Source organism: Etheostoma cragini, chromosome 3 (assembly GCF_013103735.1).
Source record: "Etheostoma cragini isolate CJK2018 chromosome 3, CSU_Ecrag_1.0, whole genome shotgun sequence".
NCBI classification, from domain to species: domain Eukaryota; kingdom Metazoa; phylum Chordata; class Actinopteri; order Perciformes; family Percidae; genus Etheostoma; species Etheostoma cragini.
The window spans coordinates 10,497,030-10,513,321 of NC_048409.1; the positions used below are offsets into that span (position 1 = coordinate 10,497,030).

The window sequence follows — 16,292 nt, forward strand, 5'->3', positions numbered from 1 at the left end:
GTTCTGAAGGCAAAAGGGGGTCCAACCCGTTACTAGCATGGGGTACCTAATAAAGTGGCCGGTGAGTGTATGTATATAGTTTACTCGAAAATATTCAGAATTTTCAATAATTTTACTTACTTTGTTAATTTTAAGAAAACTGGTATTTCCCATGCTGTGTATCTATTAATAGTCAAGCTACTCCACACAAGCAGCTGTGAGTTTAGCACAGGGAGGAAAACAGATGGAAAAGAGTGTAACACATTCACAGGCAGGGCAAGATGACATTTCTCCTAACACGGGAGGCACTGAAATACATTTCATTTCACACATTGTCTCTTCACTAATGGGACACTTTCAGCTCACACCACAGAGTGGTCTGGCTCGGTGTGTCATAATGATCCCGCTCCCCGTCACTGACAGTTTTATTGTGTTTGTTGCAAGGCTCCTGTAGTTGTGCATTAGCGACATCTCTCTGCGTGTCCTCAGATCTTCCTGTACGATTGCACTGAGGTGTCCCCGTTCTCACTGCTGTTCTTCGGAGGAGACATCACAATCCAGAAAGATGAGGACCAGGAGACGATCGCCGTGGACCAGTGGATTGTCTTCAGATCCCCGGCACGCATCGCTCACCTTGTCAAGGTTAGCAAGGGACAAATGCATGCACTCACACACACATTCACGAGATGCATTTTTTTGCTGACCTTTCTGCTCCGTCTTTTCTACAGAGTTTAAAGAAAGAGCTGGATTTCCTGCTGGAGGAAAAAGTTCGTAACCCTGCTCCTGTAAACTGGGAAAACCGTCAGTCCAAAGACTGTGCTGTCATCACAGCCATCATAGACCTCATCACCACCCAGGAGAAGCCTACAGGCAGCACTAAAGGCTATGACAGGACGTGGACGCCCGCCCCTAGAGGACAACACACACACTTCAAGGACGACGATGATGACGACGATGATTAAAAGTGGCCGGGTTTTTGGCTGGCTGTGTGAGCCTTGTTAATAACTGACTGCATCTTTAGACAGAGGTTGTTTGTGATATTTATGATAACCACCTGGCCTTTGCTGGTGCTCCTGAAGGCCAAAGCCAGGATGCAAGAATACTGGAAAATGTTACTCATTTGAATGGCTCCCAATATTCTTTTGTTGCCTGTTCTGTCATTATTTAGCAAGGACCAAACCATATTAAAAGACACTGTGGCTATTCTAGTTTGTTGTTTAGTCTGTGCATTTTTGGTTTGGATAATTCATGCTCTTATTTTGAAAGCAATGTCACATAATGGACTGTACAATAAAGAAAAGGATGTACAAAATAAAAACTGCCTGGCTTAGATTTATCTACTTTACAAGGCTAAAATTTAGGAACTCAAAACCAAACTGAAAACCATCGCTTTGAAACATTGCTGGCTTTATGATGTGAAACCATAATCTGTTCTATGAACACCATTTGTTTTGGAGCTTTGAGAGAGCAATCACTAAATTTGGTAAAAACAAACACCTGCATAGGTGTTAACCTTCAGCAGCACACAGTTGCATGCCCCTGATTTAACAGCCGATATCTATCATAAATATCTAGGAGTAGTGCTGCAGGCCCGAGGATGTATGCACATTTCAGATTAATCTGCACTGACTGTCCAAAGAGCACACAGCTAATTTATTGCTCCAAATGTTACTGGAGGAAAAAAAGTAGAGAAATTGTTTTTTTGGTTTATCTAGCAGTGGTCCCCAGGGTAAAGAGACGTCCTATTGATCATTGAGAGTACATGACAAGCTCCGAGCAATTTGGCTTTTATTTATAGTGGCTGATTGAAATCTATAAGGTTGACTAAATGGTTTTTGCAATATAAATCTGTATTTTGGAAAAAACAATTCAGGCTGTTTTACATATTTACATGTACACAAATGATTTACATAAGTTACAAGTACAGGAAGTGATTGAAATGAAGATCAAGTCATGCTTCGATGTGTGGTATGGTAATGTTCCCTGAGTGCAAATGCAAAGCTTCGTCTGGGTACTCATGTCCTTCCTGCTGGGTGCTCTGCACGCTACCGTCACAGCGCGCTTCATGCAGCTCAACATTTGTGGTTGTCATTTGAGCCGGTGGCCAGAGCAGTGGGCTTGATAGATGGTGTTATCCCCGCGCTCCGACCAAGCCATTCATTTCCTTTGGCCGGGCATGGCAACACTAAAAAGATGACTCACACGGGACAATCACATTAAAAGCAGGGCTGGGTAGAGTCACTCTTCTCTTCCGGTCTCACCATCAGTACACACAAATTAATTTCAGTTTGCCTCTGTAACATCACTGTTTTAAATCCTAAAGGCAATATTTATCTATACATTTATATTATATCTATATATGCCCTGTCTGGCATCTAGCGTGTGATATTTCAGGCTGTCTAAATCACTGTGTGGATGGAGAGAAAAATGGAGTCTGATTCATGGTTGTGACATTAACTGGTGACAAACAGCAAGGGAGAGAAGAGATACTTGGCCCTTGTGATTAACCTGCGAATGACATGAGATTAAACTACCCAGAGGACTGTAATTCTTATTATCCAATCCATTACGACGTATTCTATTTACACAAAGTGCCATGGGCTTCAGACAAATAGCATTCGTGTTTTTCTAGAAACTGTAAATTGGAATAGTTTTACTTGCCATGCTTTCTGAAACCGGAGTTTCTACATTAACCCACACACTGTAAAGAAGCTGCCGATCACACCGTATCGCCTTATTATCACTTTCACAATCAACATTTTCATAGTTACACTATTACTGGCAAAGCTCCTGATTTCATGGCCTGGTGCTCATTAACAGAGCACACACCACAGGCTGCTGTCACACTTTTTGGTCTAATTTATATATGGTGGTACTGTTGTCTCAAGTATTGCATTGCACATCACTTCCACTCAAAAAAATATATGAGTATATGTTTGGGAGAAAAATAAAATGTACAAATTTGACTCCACCAGATGTTATGAAGCAGGGAGTTGAAAGCAGTGACTCTGGCAGCAAGTGTGAAGTTTTCCAACCAATCTGCAAATCAGTAACTGTGACAGATCCCTGTCGAGCCATCCCACCTACAAGGGACGCTAAGCAGAAATATAAGAACTATGGCTTTATCTTTAATATTATCCCACTGTAAAGAGTCCAGAAGCCTGGTCCACTTAGTCCCTGAAGGCAGGTCACTGAACCCATTTGTCGGTGTTCACTTCTTAAACAGAAAGGTCACTGGTTAGTCAAACGGAGCACTACCAGCTGAGAAAAGCCCTTTGTGGTTAAAGCACAGGGCTCATCCTGCTCACACGTTAGTCTCCAACCCTTGCAGGCGGTCCATCCTCTGCATGTTGCGCTCGATGGTGGCCTGGCACGTGATTGGTTCGGCACACTCGGCGAGGAACCACCCCCTTTCTCCGTCGCGCAGTCGCTCCCCTTCATACCAGCCTAAGAGGAGAAACTGCATATGACAACTGAAACATGTGTTGTGTTTCCTCATGTTATTACTTTGTCGTTGTCTTTGATGCTCAAAGCTGTCTGTTCTTTAACATGAAAGAAAGTCAGTTGCTATGGCCACCAAAAGGGAAATGACCTTGGGGCTTGTGTGTTTCAAGATGTGGTTTTAAACCAAAAGTAACCATCCAGGTGTAAGGCCTATTATGTGAGACGGATTGGATTTGAGAAGGGGATGGGGAGAGTGTATAAAAGTGTACGATGAAAGGGCGCAGATGAAACAGGAAGATGGAAAATGAGGAGAATACTAAAGAGGATGAGGGAAGCTATAGAAAGAGCTTGAGAAAAAGACAGAGCTAAAAAGTAGAGAGAGAGAGAGAGAGAGAGAGAGAGAGAGAGAGAGAGAGAGAGAGAGAGAGAGAGAGAGAGAGAGAGAGAGAGAGAGAGAGAGAGAGAGAGAGAGAGAGAGAGAGAGAGCGCTGAACATACCGTCTTCTACAGTCTGCGAGACCAGCACCACATCAGCCACCTGGAGAGACAACTCATCCGGCTGCTTTGCTGTGTAAGTTCGGATCACCTCCACCTGCATGACATCTAAACCAACACATAAAACACAAGTCCATGACTCGCTGCAGATCAGTTACACTTTTATTATCTTATTATATATCGGAATTAAAAAGCAAATTGTTTTGAAATGAAAATCTGGATAAAAAACGGTTCGTCTTTTGACCACAAGGTGGTGCAGCAGGCTAAAAGGAGAGGTCAGGGAGCCTTTGAAGAGAGTGTGTGTGTGTGTGTGTGTGTGCGTGTGAATACATGTTTGTGGCAACTTACTGGTTCTGTCCTGACTCTTGCTGTTATAGACTTTCTGGCCCAGAGCGCTGATCCACCGAGCACGCTCATTCCTACACAAACACATAACACATAAATGAATAAGTTATTATTAAGTCCTTTAAATTTGTAATACAGATCGTATGCCACAACTGTTACATAGGCAAAATACACCGACAGTCAGAATCGACTTAAACTACGCAACAGCAAATATAAGCAGGCGTGCATGTCCACAAGCAAACAGGCTAATAGATACATTTGTTGCCCAGCAAGTTTTACCCTACCCTCCCTCCTCCCTCCTCCCTCCGTCCCCCCGTCACTGAGAGAACAGAGGTGTGTTTTCAGTCGCAGGGAACTGAGAACAAGCACAAGGTTGATTCCCAGGAAGGAACAGACCTGCTTTTGCTTTCCCTCTCTCTTGTTGTTTCATGGATGGGGGGGGGGGGGGGGGGAGACTGGGTGGAATCGCACAGGTCAGATTCCATGAAACTCAATCTCTAATTTCACCTGCTCTCATTTACTACTGAAGGATTTAGAAAGAGTGAGAGAGGGAGAGATAAAGGGGGTTCAGGAAATGAACCGGAGGGGGTAATTGAGGCCCCCTGTGACTCAGCCCCGTTGGCTTGAATCATGCAGACAGGTGCAGACAGAGCAGTGTTTGTGTGGACGCTCTTCAGAACCCCAACAGCTTTGAACAAGCATGTCCCATGAGTAAGAGCTCATTATTGTATTTCCATTGTACACATGCTGTTTTGATCCTTTTCAGGACACATAAGCTGCAAAACACAAGGTCATGTCCTTCTTTCTCAACTACTTGGAATGTATGAAACCCCCTTAAAACTTTATTACAATCACTTCCAATAAAACCATTAAACTCAGAGGCCATCGATGTTTACCCACAGTATGACCGATAAAGTGCAACCTTTGGAATCAAACGGTCTCATATCACTCCTGTCACCTGTCAGGCCAACCACAATACGTTCGATTACGCCACTGCCATTTAAATAATATATAAATATATAGTTTCTGGTGTACTCCATAGTCCAGGGGAGAAATCATCACTTACGATAAAGTGACGCCATTGTTCATTGTTTTTACCGGTATATTCTTCTTCCTATGAAATCTATGTTCCCATTCCTTAAACTCACCAAACCTTGCACACATCCAGTCCAATGCCAAACTGAATCTGTCCCACATGACTTTTATCACGTTGTTCAATAAGCTACAGTAAGACATTTTATCACTTTTTTTGACGTACTATCCAATAACCTTTTTGACATACTGTACTGTGAGTTTTTTTTAAAATACAGTATGTTCATATTAACTTTTTATCACTTTATTTGACATGTGCTATGACGTTTTTTTTTCATATATATAAACTATACTATGACCTTTTCCTCAATTTACCGGGATTGCATACTTTTATTTTTCGACATGCTACACTATAATTTTTAATGACTGTTTTTGAAATACAATACTATGCCTTTTATTACTTTTTCTACATACTAAACTATATGACTTTTTTTATCACTTTTTCTAAATACTATTTCTTCTTATCACTTTCTTTGACATTCTCTACTATGACTTTTTTCAACATATTATACTATGACTTTTTTACACCAACTTTTTTCATAGACTTTTTTAACATATGTTTTATAACATGACATTCTACACATTGACTTTTTAACATGCTATGACTGTTTTGGACTTTCTTTATTTGTTATCATAATGGCTCAGTTGTTAACACCACTCCAAATTGCACCAGAAAGTACAACTGCAGACTCTGACCCAGGTTATATTCTGGACATGACTTTTTTGACATACTATACCATAGTATAGTACCATCAGAAATGTCCCCACAAACTACACTGACTTTTTTATTACTTTTTTCAATATACCATACTTTGATTTGTATGCCTTTTCGACATGACTTTACTTTTCTAAAAATGATTGGTAAATTCTAGTGCTGTTAAACGATTAAAATATTGTATCGAGGTTAATCATATTAATGTCAGTTAACTCAGAATTAAATCACACATTTTCATCTATTCTAAATGTCCCTTGATTTCTTTTTGTCTTGTTATTTTTTTCTCATTTTAATACTCTTATTAACATGGAAAAGTGGATTGGCTGGCTTTGTGCAAATGTTTGTTTTATTGAAAACAACATTGGCATTTAGCCTACTGTAGTGTTCATTTTCACACGTAATATTCTCACTTGGAGCAGTCATTCTCCCTTGGAGCCAATAATCTCCCACACAATGTAACACTGCCCATCAATAAAAGAAAAATGCAAAAAATACTTTGACGAGGGGGGGGGGGAGAATTTGCATCAGCTGTGTGCTTGGCCACCAAGTGGTATTTAAGACTCGACGTGTTGCAGTGGTAGCTCAGCTCAGGAACCATTTGGCCACTTTTAAAAAGTAAACTTTCCATTCAGATTCTTATGGCATCCAGCCTGTTGTTTTGTTTCCGGTCTAGCTAGATCCAGTGTGGTGTTGTAGTTTTTATACTTTACCAGTTGTTGCAACAGCATGTGAAAAAAAGTTTGCTAGATCAAAAAGAACGTTAATCTTGCGATGAAAAACTTGATGCCATTAAAATGGGGTTAGGGTTAACGCCGTTAACTGCTTTTAACTGACGGCACTAGTAAATCCATACTAATTAAAAACATTCCCACTTTTCCAACTATGCTCACTACTTTACCCTCTTACGCAGTTATTCCAGCAATGCAGTTTAGCAGAGCATTTGGCAATTTAGTATTTCGGCATTCATAAGCATTTTCTACTAGAAATGGATTTTCTAATTTTCACATACTGTTTGTCTAAAATACCTGTATTCAGCCTTTCTAAAACGTTTAGCTGCCGTCTCTTTGAGCCGCCATCATAAAACAGTGTTTCAGAGTAATCAGCACTTGTACTCTCAGAGTATGCACCTGTGCATTTCCCTTGGGATTGAGCATTTTAATACTATTACAGTATTCATATAGCATCTCAACCTGCTTTATAATAAAAACTAAATCTATTTTTTTTTACAATATGGGTCATTTAATTTAGCAAGTATTTGGTCTTTAACTGAGTATTGGAGAAACTTTAACCTGATGATGGGGTGAGATTAAAAACACAGAACATACGTATGAACCAAATGTCATGGCAATGCATCCGATAGGTATTGTAAACCCCAATGGGGAACCTGCTGGTGGCGCTACAGTAAAGGGCTTTGGTTACTTCTGTGTCTTAATGCACAGCTATTTGAACATCCCAGCTGCTCTGTGGGAACAGCATCTGTTAGTCGTTGCTTTTGACAGCTGGACACATGCCGACAGATTTATGTGCACATACGCAACACACCACCATGACATTTCTCATGCTTAAACAGCTCAAATACTTCATGTATTCAATATATCGAGCACAGGAACAGCCAACAGCATGTGTTCAAATGGCATTTAATGGTTATCTGTGGAATGTTAGGCACATACCAAGAGGTTTACATAATAAAAAACAGTCTTTGCTCTTTAACTGTATGTGTGTTTACACGCATGTGAATACTGCAAAGGTACAAACAGCCGGTGCTTGCCCTTTTTCCCTCTACATGACTACAAGGCTGTGCAGGTTCAGTCTATTCAAGAAAGAGAGGTAGCAAAGCAGCTTCTGCCTTGAACCATTCATTGTAAGGTGCAAGAGAACGCCAAGAATCATAAATCTATTGTCAAAGATTGTTGTTTCACCTCTGAAAAGAGAGGCCTTACTGCTGCTCTTTAAAACCTCATTCTCACAAGCAGATAAAGAGTGATGATAGCCCTTTTCTAACCTCCCTTCTCCTGCCAACTTCAAATCACAACCAGACCACCGTTTTCCAACTTTACCTCTCATCCAAACCCTTTTTGCTCAGTTCTGTCAGTTTGTTTACTTCTCACCAAAACCCTCACTTGTTTTTACTCAACCACAGGTCAGAACAGTATTTGGGTACAATTCCTACTGCTCTGACAAAAACATGACCTCTTTCTCGCCGGAGTGGACCAGCTAGGGAAACACCCATGTAGAGGAACGATTCCCATCAGCAAGTTATTGTTAACACATAAACAACACACATAGTAAGATATTCAAAATCAACCACATGAACAAAAGCATACGGAGTAAGGAAAATTTAAAACAATGCCAAAGTGCAACAGACTCCCGTCTCCGTAACCAGTGCTGTTTTGTGTTATGGCTGAATTTGTGACTAATAGAACTGTTTTGCTGCAGACTTCTGTAGCTGCTCTGTTCCACTAATAGAGAAGCACTATTCACCAACTCTAGACAGGACACAACATCAGGGTCCTGGGGAAGATGTGCTGACATGTGCTTACCAAACAAAAGGGTACATAGAAATGGAAGATTACACAGACAGAAAAGAAGAGAATCACAAAAAATGCACACAGGCATCCTTGTGCCATCTCCGATCAGCTGTCCAGTCTGGATTCCTGACGAATTACGTTACTGCTGCGGTCAAAGATCAGTCCATTGTATGCATGCTTCTTAGACCTCACACAGTGAGACAAAGACACAGATATGGCAAAGCTTAGGTAGAGGTATGTAGGTAGAAAACTGTTGGAATTGAAAGCAGAAACTCCCACACTGACCAACATGAGAAGAAGTCGATTTTTACAGTTTCATTTCCACAAAAAAACAAAGACTTGCTTAGGGTCTGAATGTGTGGAATTTCACATTGTAACCCCACTTGAGTTGCTGTCAAATTCAGTGGTGAAGTGAATAAAATAGGGAAGTGGATGCAATATAGCCTGTTTTCCAAGCAAAATAATTCACATACCTGCTCTAACACTGAACCTACTTAATAGAGAAATCATGCACTAAGAACAGCTGTGTGAAACTAAACTTTGATAAGCTTTGATGTTTGATAAGTTTCTGCCATTTTATTGACATGTATAGACTTACCGAGGAATGACAATAACAAGTAGTTTTGTCTATAATGAAAATCCTTAGTTGAAGGGCTACTCTCCACTCTTAAAGCAATCTAATAGCCTCCCTCTTAGCCATGCTCATTATTGTCCTCTCTGCTTCATTTAACTCTGATAGAAGATCAAAATAGGCTGGCCAATGTAACACCACTTCCATATGTCATGTCGGGTTAGATCACTAAATTAGGATGAATGGCCGGAGGAAGAGGAAGTTATTCTCTAGTCATCAAAAACAAACAGCAGACACTGGCTGCTGTCTGCAAGATGAGACACAGGACTGTGAAGAAGAGTCGGGGAGAGAGGAAACAGGGGGGGGGGTCGTGAGATAGTCGTGGGAAACAGTCCACTTAACAATGAGACGCTGCTAGGCAACAGCTTAAACAATGCCTAGCAACCACTGTAACAATGGAAAATTGCCAGGGATTTCTCTGCTCAGCTCATTCAGTACTACAGTGAGTGGAGCGCTGCACCCTTCACAATCTTAGCTGAGGGGCCCAAACCCAATAAAAGGAGGGAGTCTAGGGGCTTTCAACAATGACACACACACACACACACACACACACACACACACACACACATACCAGAGTGGGCAGCTAGATGAGGAGACCCCTCATGTATACATGGGCAGTACAGAGGCTCAGCAGGCAGCACATTTAAGACAAGTCACCAATATCCCCTCCTACACAGGCCCATAGCAGTCACACTTAACACCATTAGTGCAAAAGCTTTGTCGGGTTTCAGCAACAGCAGGTGGGCGGATACCAGTGGCAGACTGCTGTGCTATTTGTCAAGGGTTTAAATTTCCAAGAAAACAGCATTTTGCTGTGGAGCTGAACAGTGGTTTAGTGGTTCCCAACCTCGGAGTCACAATAATTACCCAAGTAGAAAATCAAAAGTGCCACTCAACCTTTTATGAGCTGTCACAAGAAGACATAACCTGGATGAATGGATCATAGGCTGACACAAAGAAGGTTGGGAACCACTGCAGTAGGCAGAGATGGCAAAAGTACTCACTTCCCATACTCAAGTAGAAGTGCAGATAATTGTGTTAAAAAAATACTCTGGTAAAAGAAGAAGTAGTGATTTAACATCTTTACTCAAGTGAAAGTAACAAAGTAGAGGCTTAAAAAATTACTTAAAGTATAAAAGTCAAAGTAGCCTTGCGAATGACAAAGCTACCTGGACCAGACAGATGTTACTAGAGAGCACGCTGAGAAACTACAGTGGACATGGAAAAAAAGGTTTTTATATGTCATTACCTACATTTTAAATGGCTGTCTGCCAATAGGCCTAAATATATAGCTTATTTATATTGAAAGAGACTGGGACTCCAGGTTAATGAGATTCAGACTGAGTAGCAACTTATGGATTCAAGTGGGATTTTTTGAGAAGTCTGTATACATTCCCATCCAATTAGATTCAATTTAGTATTGATGACGCAAAACCAATAACGAACTCCATTGAAATTATTTGAAATTTAGTGAGGACTAGATTAGGACTGCATTTAAAGCTAATTCTGGTTTCCAACTTCGGCCCAGGTGTGTCTGTTAAAACACAGACGGAGACAACCTCTCTCTGTTGCTGCTTTATTACAATCAAGCACCAGTTTAAACATGGAGGAGGGGTAACCCTGCTATGGCTGTGTGTTTGTGTGCTAATAAAAATAAATAAATAACATTGTAAAGGCTACCATACACAATGCATAGAAATCATATAGGCTGGTAAATGATAATAAACCCACTATTAATTACATTATCTTAATGAGCAAGGACATTCAACAATCGTCATTATATCGAATCAATAGCCAGGTGTAACCTAAGTAACAGGTGAAGAACACAAACAAGCTAACTTTTAAATTTGCAAGAACTATAGACCAATACAACTTAAGTGAACTGACAACATAATTAACACGACTTACAGTTCTCAAAGATGCACGCACACCATCTCAGCTGATTATCCTCCGGACAGCTAGTCTCTTTTTCTTTCCTCTTACTTTTTTGCAGTGCGCGCCCGTTGGTGGTGTGAGGCGCGTGTCCGTGCTATTCTCCAACATGCACTCACAATCACACCTGATAGACGACCTTTAGTACAAAACTAAAGTAACGAGCCAATTTTGTGAAATGTAAACAGTAGAAAGTATCAATGTTTGTGTTAAAATGTAAAGAGTAAAAGTAAAATCGCTGGCAGTAGGTAATTGTAAAGGGTGTTAAAGGGGAACTATGCAGCTTTCTTTGGCTTAATTTACCTTAACTGAACTGTTTCGGAGTCATTGGAATGGTTCTATGACTTTTTTTCGATTGAATGGTGGTCGTCTTGCTTACCACCCTCGCAACTTTGGGCCAGCAAGTGTGATATCAGGTTTCGCAATCTAACGAATTGCTTGACGGCACTGCACACATACAGGAACCAGCTAGCTATAAGACAAAGGTAACAGTGGAGTTATTCACACTATCATCATGGCTGAGCTGGAAAATAAGAAGCAGAAAGCTAGGAAAGCATTGTTGGTGGAACAGAGAAAGAGGAAACGGCCAACTGACCGAGCAAGGAGTCCGACAAGTAATCAGAATGTGTTTTCAGAATGGACAGAACTGAGAAATGCATAAGTCTGCAAATCCGATGCCGACCTGGCGTTCTTGCTGTTGGACTTGGGATAAACTCTGGTTAATCTTTGTATTTCTTGTTATTGTGACTTCAGGATGGTTGCTATTGTCTGTAAAAGTCTGTATTATGATTGCTGTTTGTTACTGGCTCACTAACCGTCCATCTCAGTGGACATGGCTCCGTGCGTTTGCTGGCTTCTTTGAAAACAAATGCACATGACAAGAGGGATGTGAGCGGGGTGAGTCGCCAACAGTGTTGACAAATATCTTGTCCAAAGCTGTAGGGGGAGCTCTATAGAGACACCTGCGAGCAAAAAGTGAAGAAATTGCCAAAGCTGCAAAGCGCCCCTTTAAAAATAGCAGTTGAATCTTCCTGCAAATTTGAAGTTTAAAAGAAGCATCCCATTACTCAATTGTTATCACATTAAGGGGTTTATAAGTTAAAATGCCATGACATGTTTCTGATAAGCTGTTGCCACCCCCCCCCCCATGCACCTGCACCAGGAGGCTTAATATTACTACCTGTATCTGTGAAACATTTGGCTGATGCCAAAAGAAGCTAGAACAATCCTTTAAAAGAGATATTAAGAAGGCAGTGTTTTCAACAGTGCAGCCGAAAACCACACCTTCTGTAATGAGAATATAGAGGGAGGCTCTCGGACCACACAGGAATGAGGAGGAACAGGCCCTGTGCATATGAAAACACTGCAATGCAAAAACAATTCCATGAACTACAAAAAAAATTGAGTGTGCGCTTGCACATTTGTGTACGTGTGTGCAAATGGACTGCAAAATAAAGCCCGCAGTAAGCCCAATATAGAACAGATCCCCTTTGTTTGAGCGGGTTATATAAAGAGGGGTTTTGTATGAACTTTAACCAAGACACGTACAGGCAAAATCAAGAGAGCTCAAACCAGCTGACTGGATTTCTAGGTCGGAGGTATGAGTAATCATTTACTTTGCACATGCAAAACATGCCAGCTACAACCAGCAGACTTTTAACAAAGAGACTAGCTTTTTCCCCAGAATAGTTGGTTGGGTTACAACACACTCAACAAAACAAATATCTAGTACAGCCGGTCTGCGACAGGACGACTGCAGACAGTACGACTTTATAACAGACTAATAAACTTCCCTTTCCTATGTCACATAAACAACAAGCAGCAAGGCTCAGGCTGTGGTTGGAGAATAGATGTAACAAAATATCCCTGTGACCTGTAATGCTCTAAAAAGAGACTACGAAATAGGAGCTTAGGAGAGAGAGGTAAAGGGATTGTGTCGCTTCAACTTGAAAAGCATAAACCACATAAAGGAAAGATAAGGGAGAACCAAAATATCAAACCTAAGGAGTGTCTTGACCTATTCATATGGATGTAAAAGAGCCACGGGGAACATTGTGTCAGAGGAAAAAATGATTCATCACATGCTTGACAGCAGCTATCATAAATATGTAACTGAAAAGAAGTGAAACAAAAACTGCAAAATGAAGTGGGACAAAGGTTGCAAAAGAAAGCACTCACAGCAACTCCGTCCCCAGGATCATGGGCACCTTTTCACCGGAGTGGTTGCTACGGAAACGCAGACGGAAAAGATGGTTGGCGCCGGCTTGCCGTGAGCTCAGCATGCCGGCGGTGCTTCTGACCGGTGACAGGTTGAGATCCTCCGGCTGGCAGGAACTCACCCAGATCTGGTCCCTCAGAGCGTAGTCGATCACAGTGTAACTGTCCTCGCTGAAAGACACAGAAAGCTTTTATAGCATTTCACTTACTGCATTTTATTCAGGGGGATAAACCTAATTCAGTCAAGTAGGATTTATTCAAGTGTGGCTGATGTTATGGTGACGGAGCCCTTGATGTTCATTAAAGTGCTCTTGAACAAGCTAAATAACAAGAGGATTCAGACAGAGATCAAGCAACTGTTCTAAATACGGAAATGCAAGACCAACGCATTCAGACAGAGCTGTACAGTTACAGTGTAGTTACTGAACGTATTAAGAAACAGACTTAATGTTATCTTAAATACACAAATACACACCCATGCACATACTGTTGTGTCAGTGGAAAACTGATTTGAACCAAATTTGACTGTCAAGTGAACAAGGCTCAAACTTCATTTTTTCCTAGAACTGTATACCACCAGCAAATTACGTTAGACACAGATGCAATAAAGAAATTTAGAACAGTAAGAATTTCATCTTGTAATTTTAAGATAGAACTGTAACTCGGCTCACAGTCAGTTAGATATAAAGATCATGAAGGCAGATTGCCGCCACTCTTTCGGCCTTAATGTGGATTTTGCTTTTTTTTCCCATTTTTTCCAACTTTTCTCACAACCTATCAGACACATTAGTAGCTTTTAACAGAAGTTTCTTTCTCGTTTTGAATTTTTGGAGTAACTTATTTGTTCTTTTTGGTTCCCAAATGGATCCTGTTGGATACAGTTGAAAACGTTACAATCTGCATTCCTGTTTCGGCCCCCCATGAAAAAGATTTACCAACTGTGAAATTATTACCCATCAGCATAGCATTTTTATCTTATTGCCTATTAATTTACAGCAAAATAATCAAGTAATTACAAATTGCAAACAAAGCAAAATGATTAATATGTTTGCAATAATGGAGTACAAAATATGTTTTAAATACACAATATTAGCTAATTATTGTGTACACACTACACCATCGACCCACTTCCCCTCACATTAAATATAGGCTCATTGTTTTCAGTAGAGATTGGGTTTCATGCTACCTCAGCTACTTAACCCCTGAGAGGATAAAGGCTGTGCAGTTAATCAAATTCACCTGGATTAATAAATCAAACGTCACATTACGTCTCAGATTCTGTGCCAGTCAAAAGTCTTGACATTAAGCTCACTCTACGTATCCTGACTCTATGTCAGCTGCCTTCTGGTTTCAGTGGTACATGCCTATATGTCCCATGAGAACCTAATCTGAGCACAACCCTGTGTCTAGCAGTACACACAGTTAGTTAGAAACATCTGGAGCTGATTGTGAAATATTATACCTCTAATGCAGCACTGAACCTGTAGAAAAAGTCTGTGTTTTCATAGTGCTCTGAAGAACAGGAGCTTGGGTCGAGCCCACATAGGTTTTATCAACCTGAGACGCTCCTGGACAGGAACTAGCTTCTCATACTCCAGCACGTCTGTTAGTGTGTTGAACACACAAAACTCAAGCATGGGTAATGGTAGTGGTTAGAGAAGCAGTAGTGAACACAGTGTATCTGACACATACACACAAACACACACACACAGCTCCTGGGGTCATGACTGGTTGAAGAATCCAGTCACGGTCTGGAGGTTATCAACAAGGTTTGACTGTAACCCATCAGCCCCTTGTCCACCAATCAATCAAGTTAAACCTTGTCAACCACAACCAGTGAAACATCTTGGAAGAGGAGAATGAGAATTCAGGGAAAGACTGCTCTGACAAAAAGTACACACAGTGGATGTGAAAGAGAGCAGTGAGTACTCAGGCTAAAGCTGCATCCAACCCTGACCACAAGCTACTCTCCGCTTCACAAACCTGGAGCTTCACAGAAGAATTGGACTTTTTGGACCATACGCTTATTTTCCATCTTGCCAAGGGTTGGATGAGAAGGTTCATACCATTCTCATATTTGTCTGTTAAATATGATTTGTTTTTTTTTCCTTCAAGCTTCCTATTTCATACTCCTATTTCCCAAAATCTTTACTAATCTAGAGATATATCACGGTATATTCATGGGAGTGGCAACCTTGCGCTATGACCCTTAAAATGTGCTCATTATTGGCCAAACCATTAGAACAAGCTCCTAATTCATACCGTAAAAATTCAAGGTTGGTTTGTATCCATTTTTGATCCAATTTTACTCCTTAAAAGCCATGTAAGCCATGCATGTAATCAATTGAAAACACCTTATAATATAATATGAAAATTAGCCGACTGGCTAACACTGGCGCATATACAGAAATGTTGATTAATGTCCATTTTCAAAATCAAATAAATAAATCTAATAAAACAATAAATGAATTCATCTCCATGTCATTAATTTTCACCTGAAAACATTGACAAGTGTCATATAAACCAAAATTCTATTGACCCCTAATTGAGTTCCTAAAATAACACGTAGAATATGACTCTCTTTGTCAGCTGCATTTTAGGGTCCTCAGCATTTTGGTTCCTGGCAGTCCTACCGAGGAAATGCCTGGAATGCCATGTACATGACCAATGGGATAGGGGAGTTTTCTCCTGTGTGAAGGTGGGTATACAGTGTTAGATTATTGCTAAATAGAGGAATGAAGGTGGAAATAGCATGCATATCCTATGTTGAAATGTTGGAGAGAAGTGTTAGAAACTGAAATAATAAGGAAAGGATCTACTGTCTGGCATCCTCACGCTACGCTATTTCCAAACACACAACCTGCTGGAATGAAAATCCCTCTGCTGCAGGCATCTACCGCAGGTCATCACACAA

General features: G+C 40.8%; 2 protein-coding genes across 4 annotated transcripts in view; one reads left to right on the top strand and one right to left on the bottom strand.

Moving 5' to 3' along the window:
- Positions 1-2,467, top strand: part of dhx36 (DEAH (Asp-Glu-Ala-His) box polypeptide 36) — a 29,023-nt gene extending 26,556 nt beyond the window's left edge. The window contains exons 25-27 of one of the 2 annotated variants that reach the window (XM_034866913.1): positions 469-621; positions 708-967; positions 2,455-2,467. In XM_034866913.1, the coding sequence (XP_034722804.1) occupies positions 469-621; positions 708-941 (387 nt within the window). In that variant the 3' untranslated portion in view covers positions 942-967; positions 2,455-2,467. Of the gene's footprint in view, positions 1-468; positions 622-707; positions 1,275-2,454 lie in introns of those variants that run through there. The other variant, XM_034866914.1, reaches the window with a different exon arrangement.
- Positions 2,468-2,692: 225 nt separating this feature from the next.
- The window catches only part of LOC117941793 (rho guanine nucleotide exchange factor 26-like), a 27,982-nt gene continuing 14,382 nt past the window's right edge, over positions 2,693-16,292 (bottom strand). The window contains exons 12-16 of one of the 2 annotated variants that reach the window (XM_034866916.1): positions 13,340-13,549; positions 4,267-4,337; positions 3,922-4,026; positions 3,272-3,426; positions 2,693-3,233 (exon numbers count right to left, since the gene is read on the bottom strand). In XM_034866916.1, coding sequence (XP_034722807.1) covers positions 3,284-3,426; positions 3,922-4,026; positions 4,267-4,337; positions 13,340-13,549 — 529 coding nt within the window. In that variant the 3' untranslated portion in view covers positions 2,693-3,233; positions 3,272-3,283. Of the gene's footprint in view, positions 3,427-3,921; positions 4,027-4,266; positions 4,338-13,339; positions 13,550-16,292 lie in introns of both variants that reach the window. The other variant, XM_034866915.1, reaches the window with a different exon arrangement.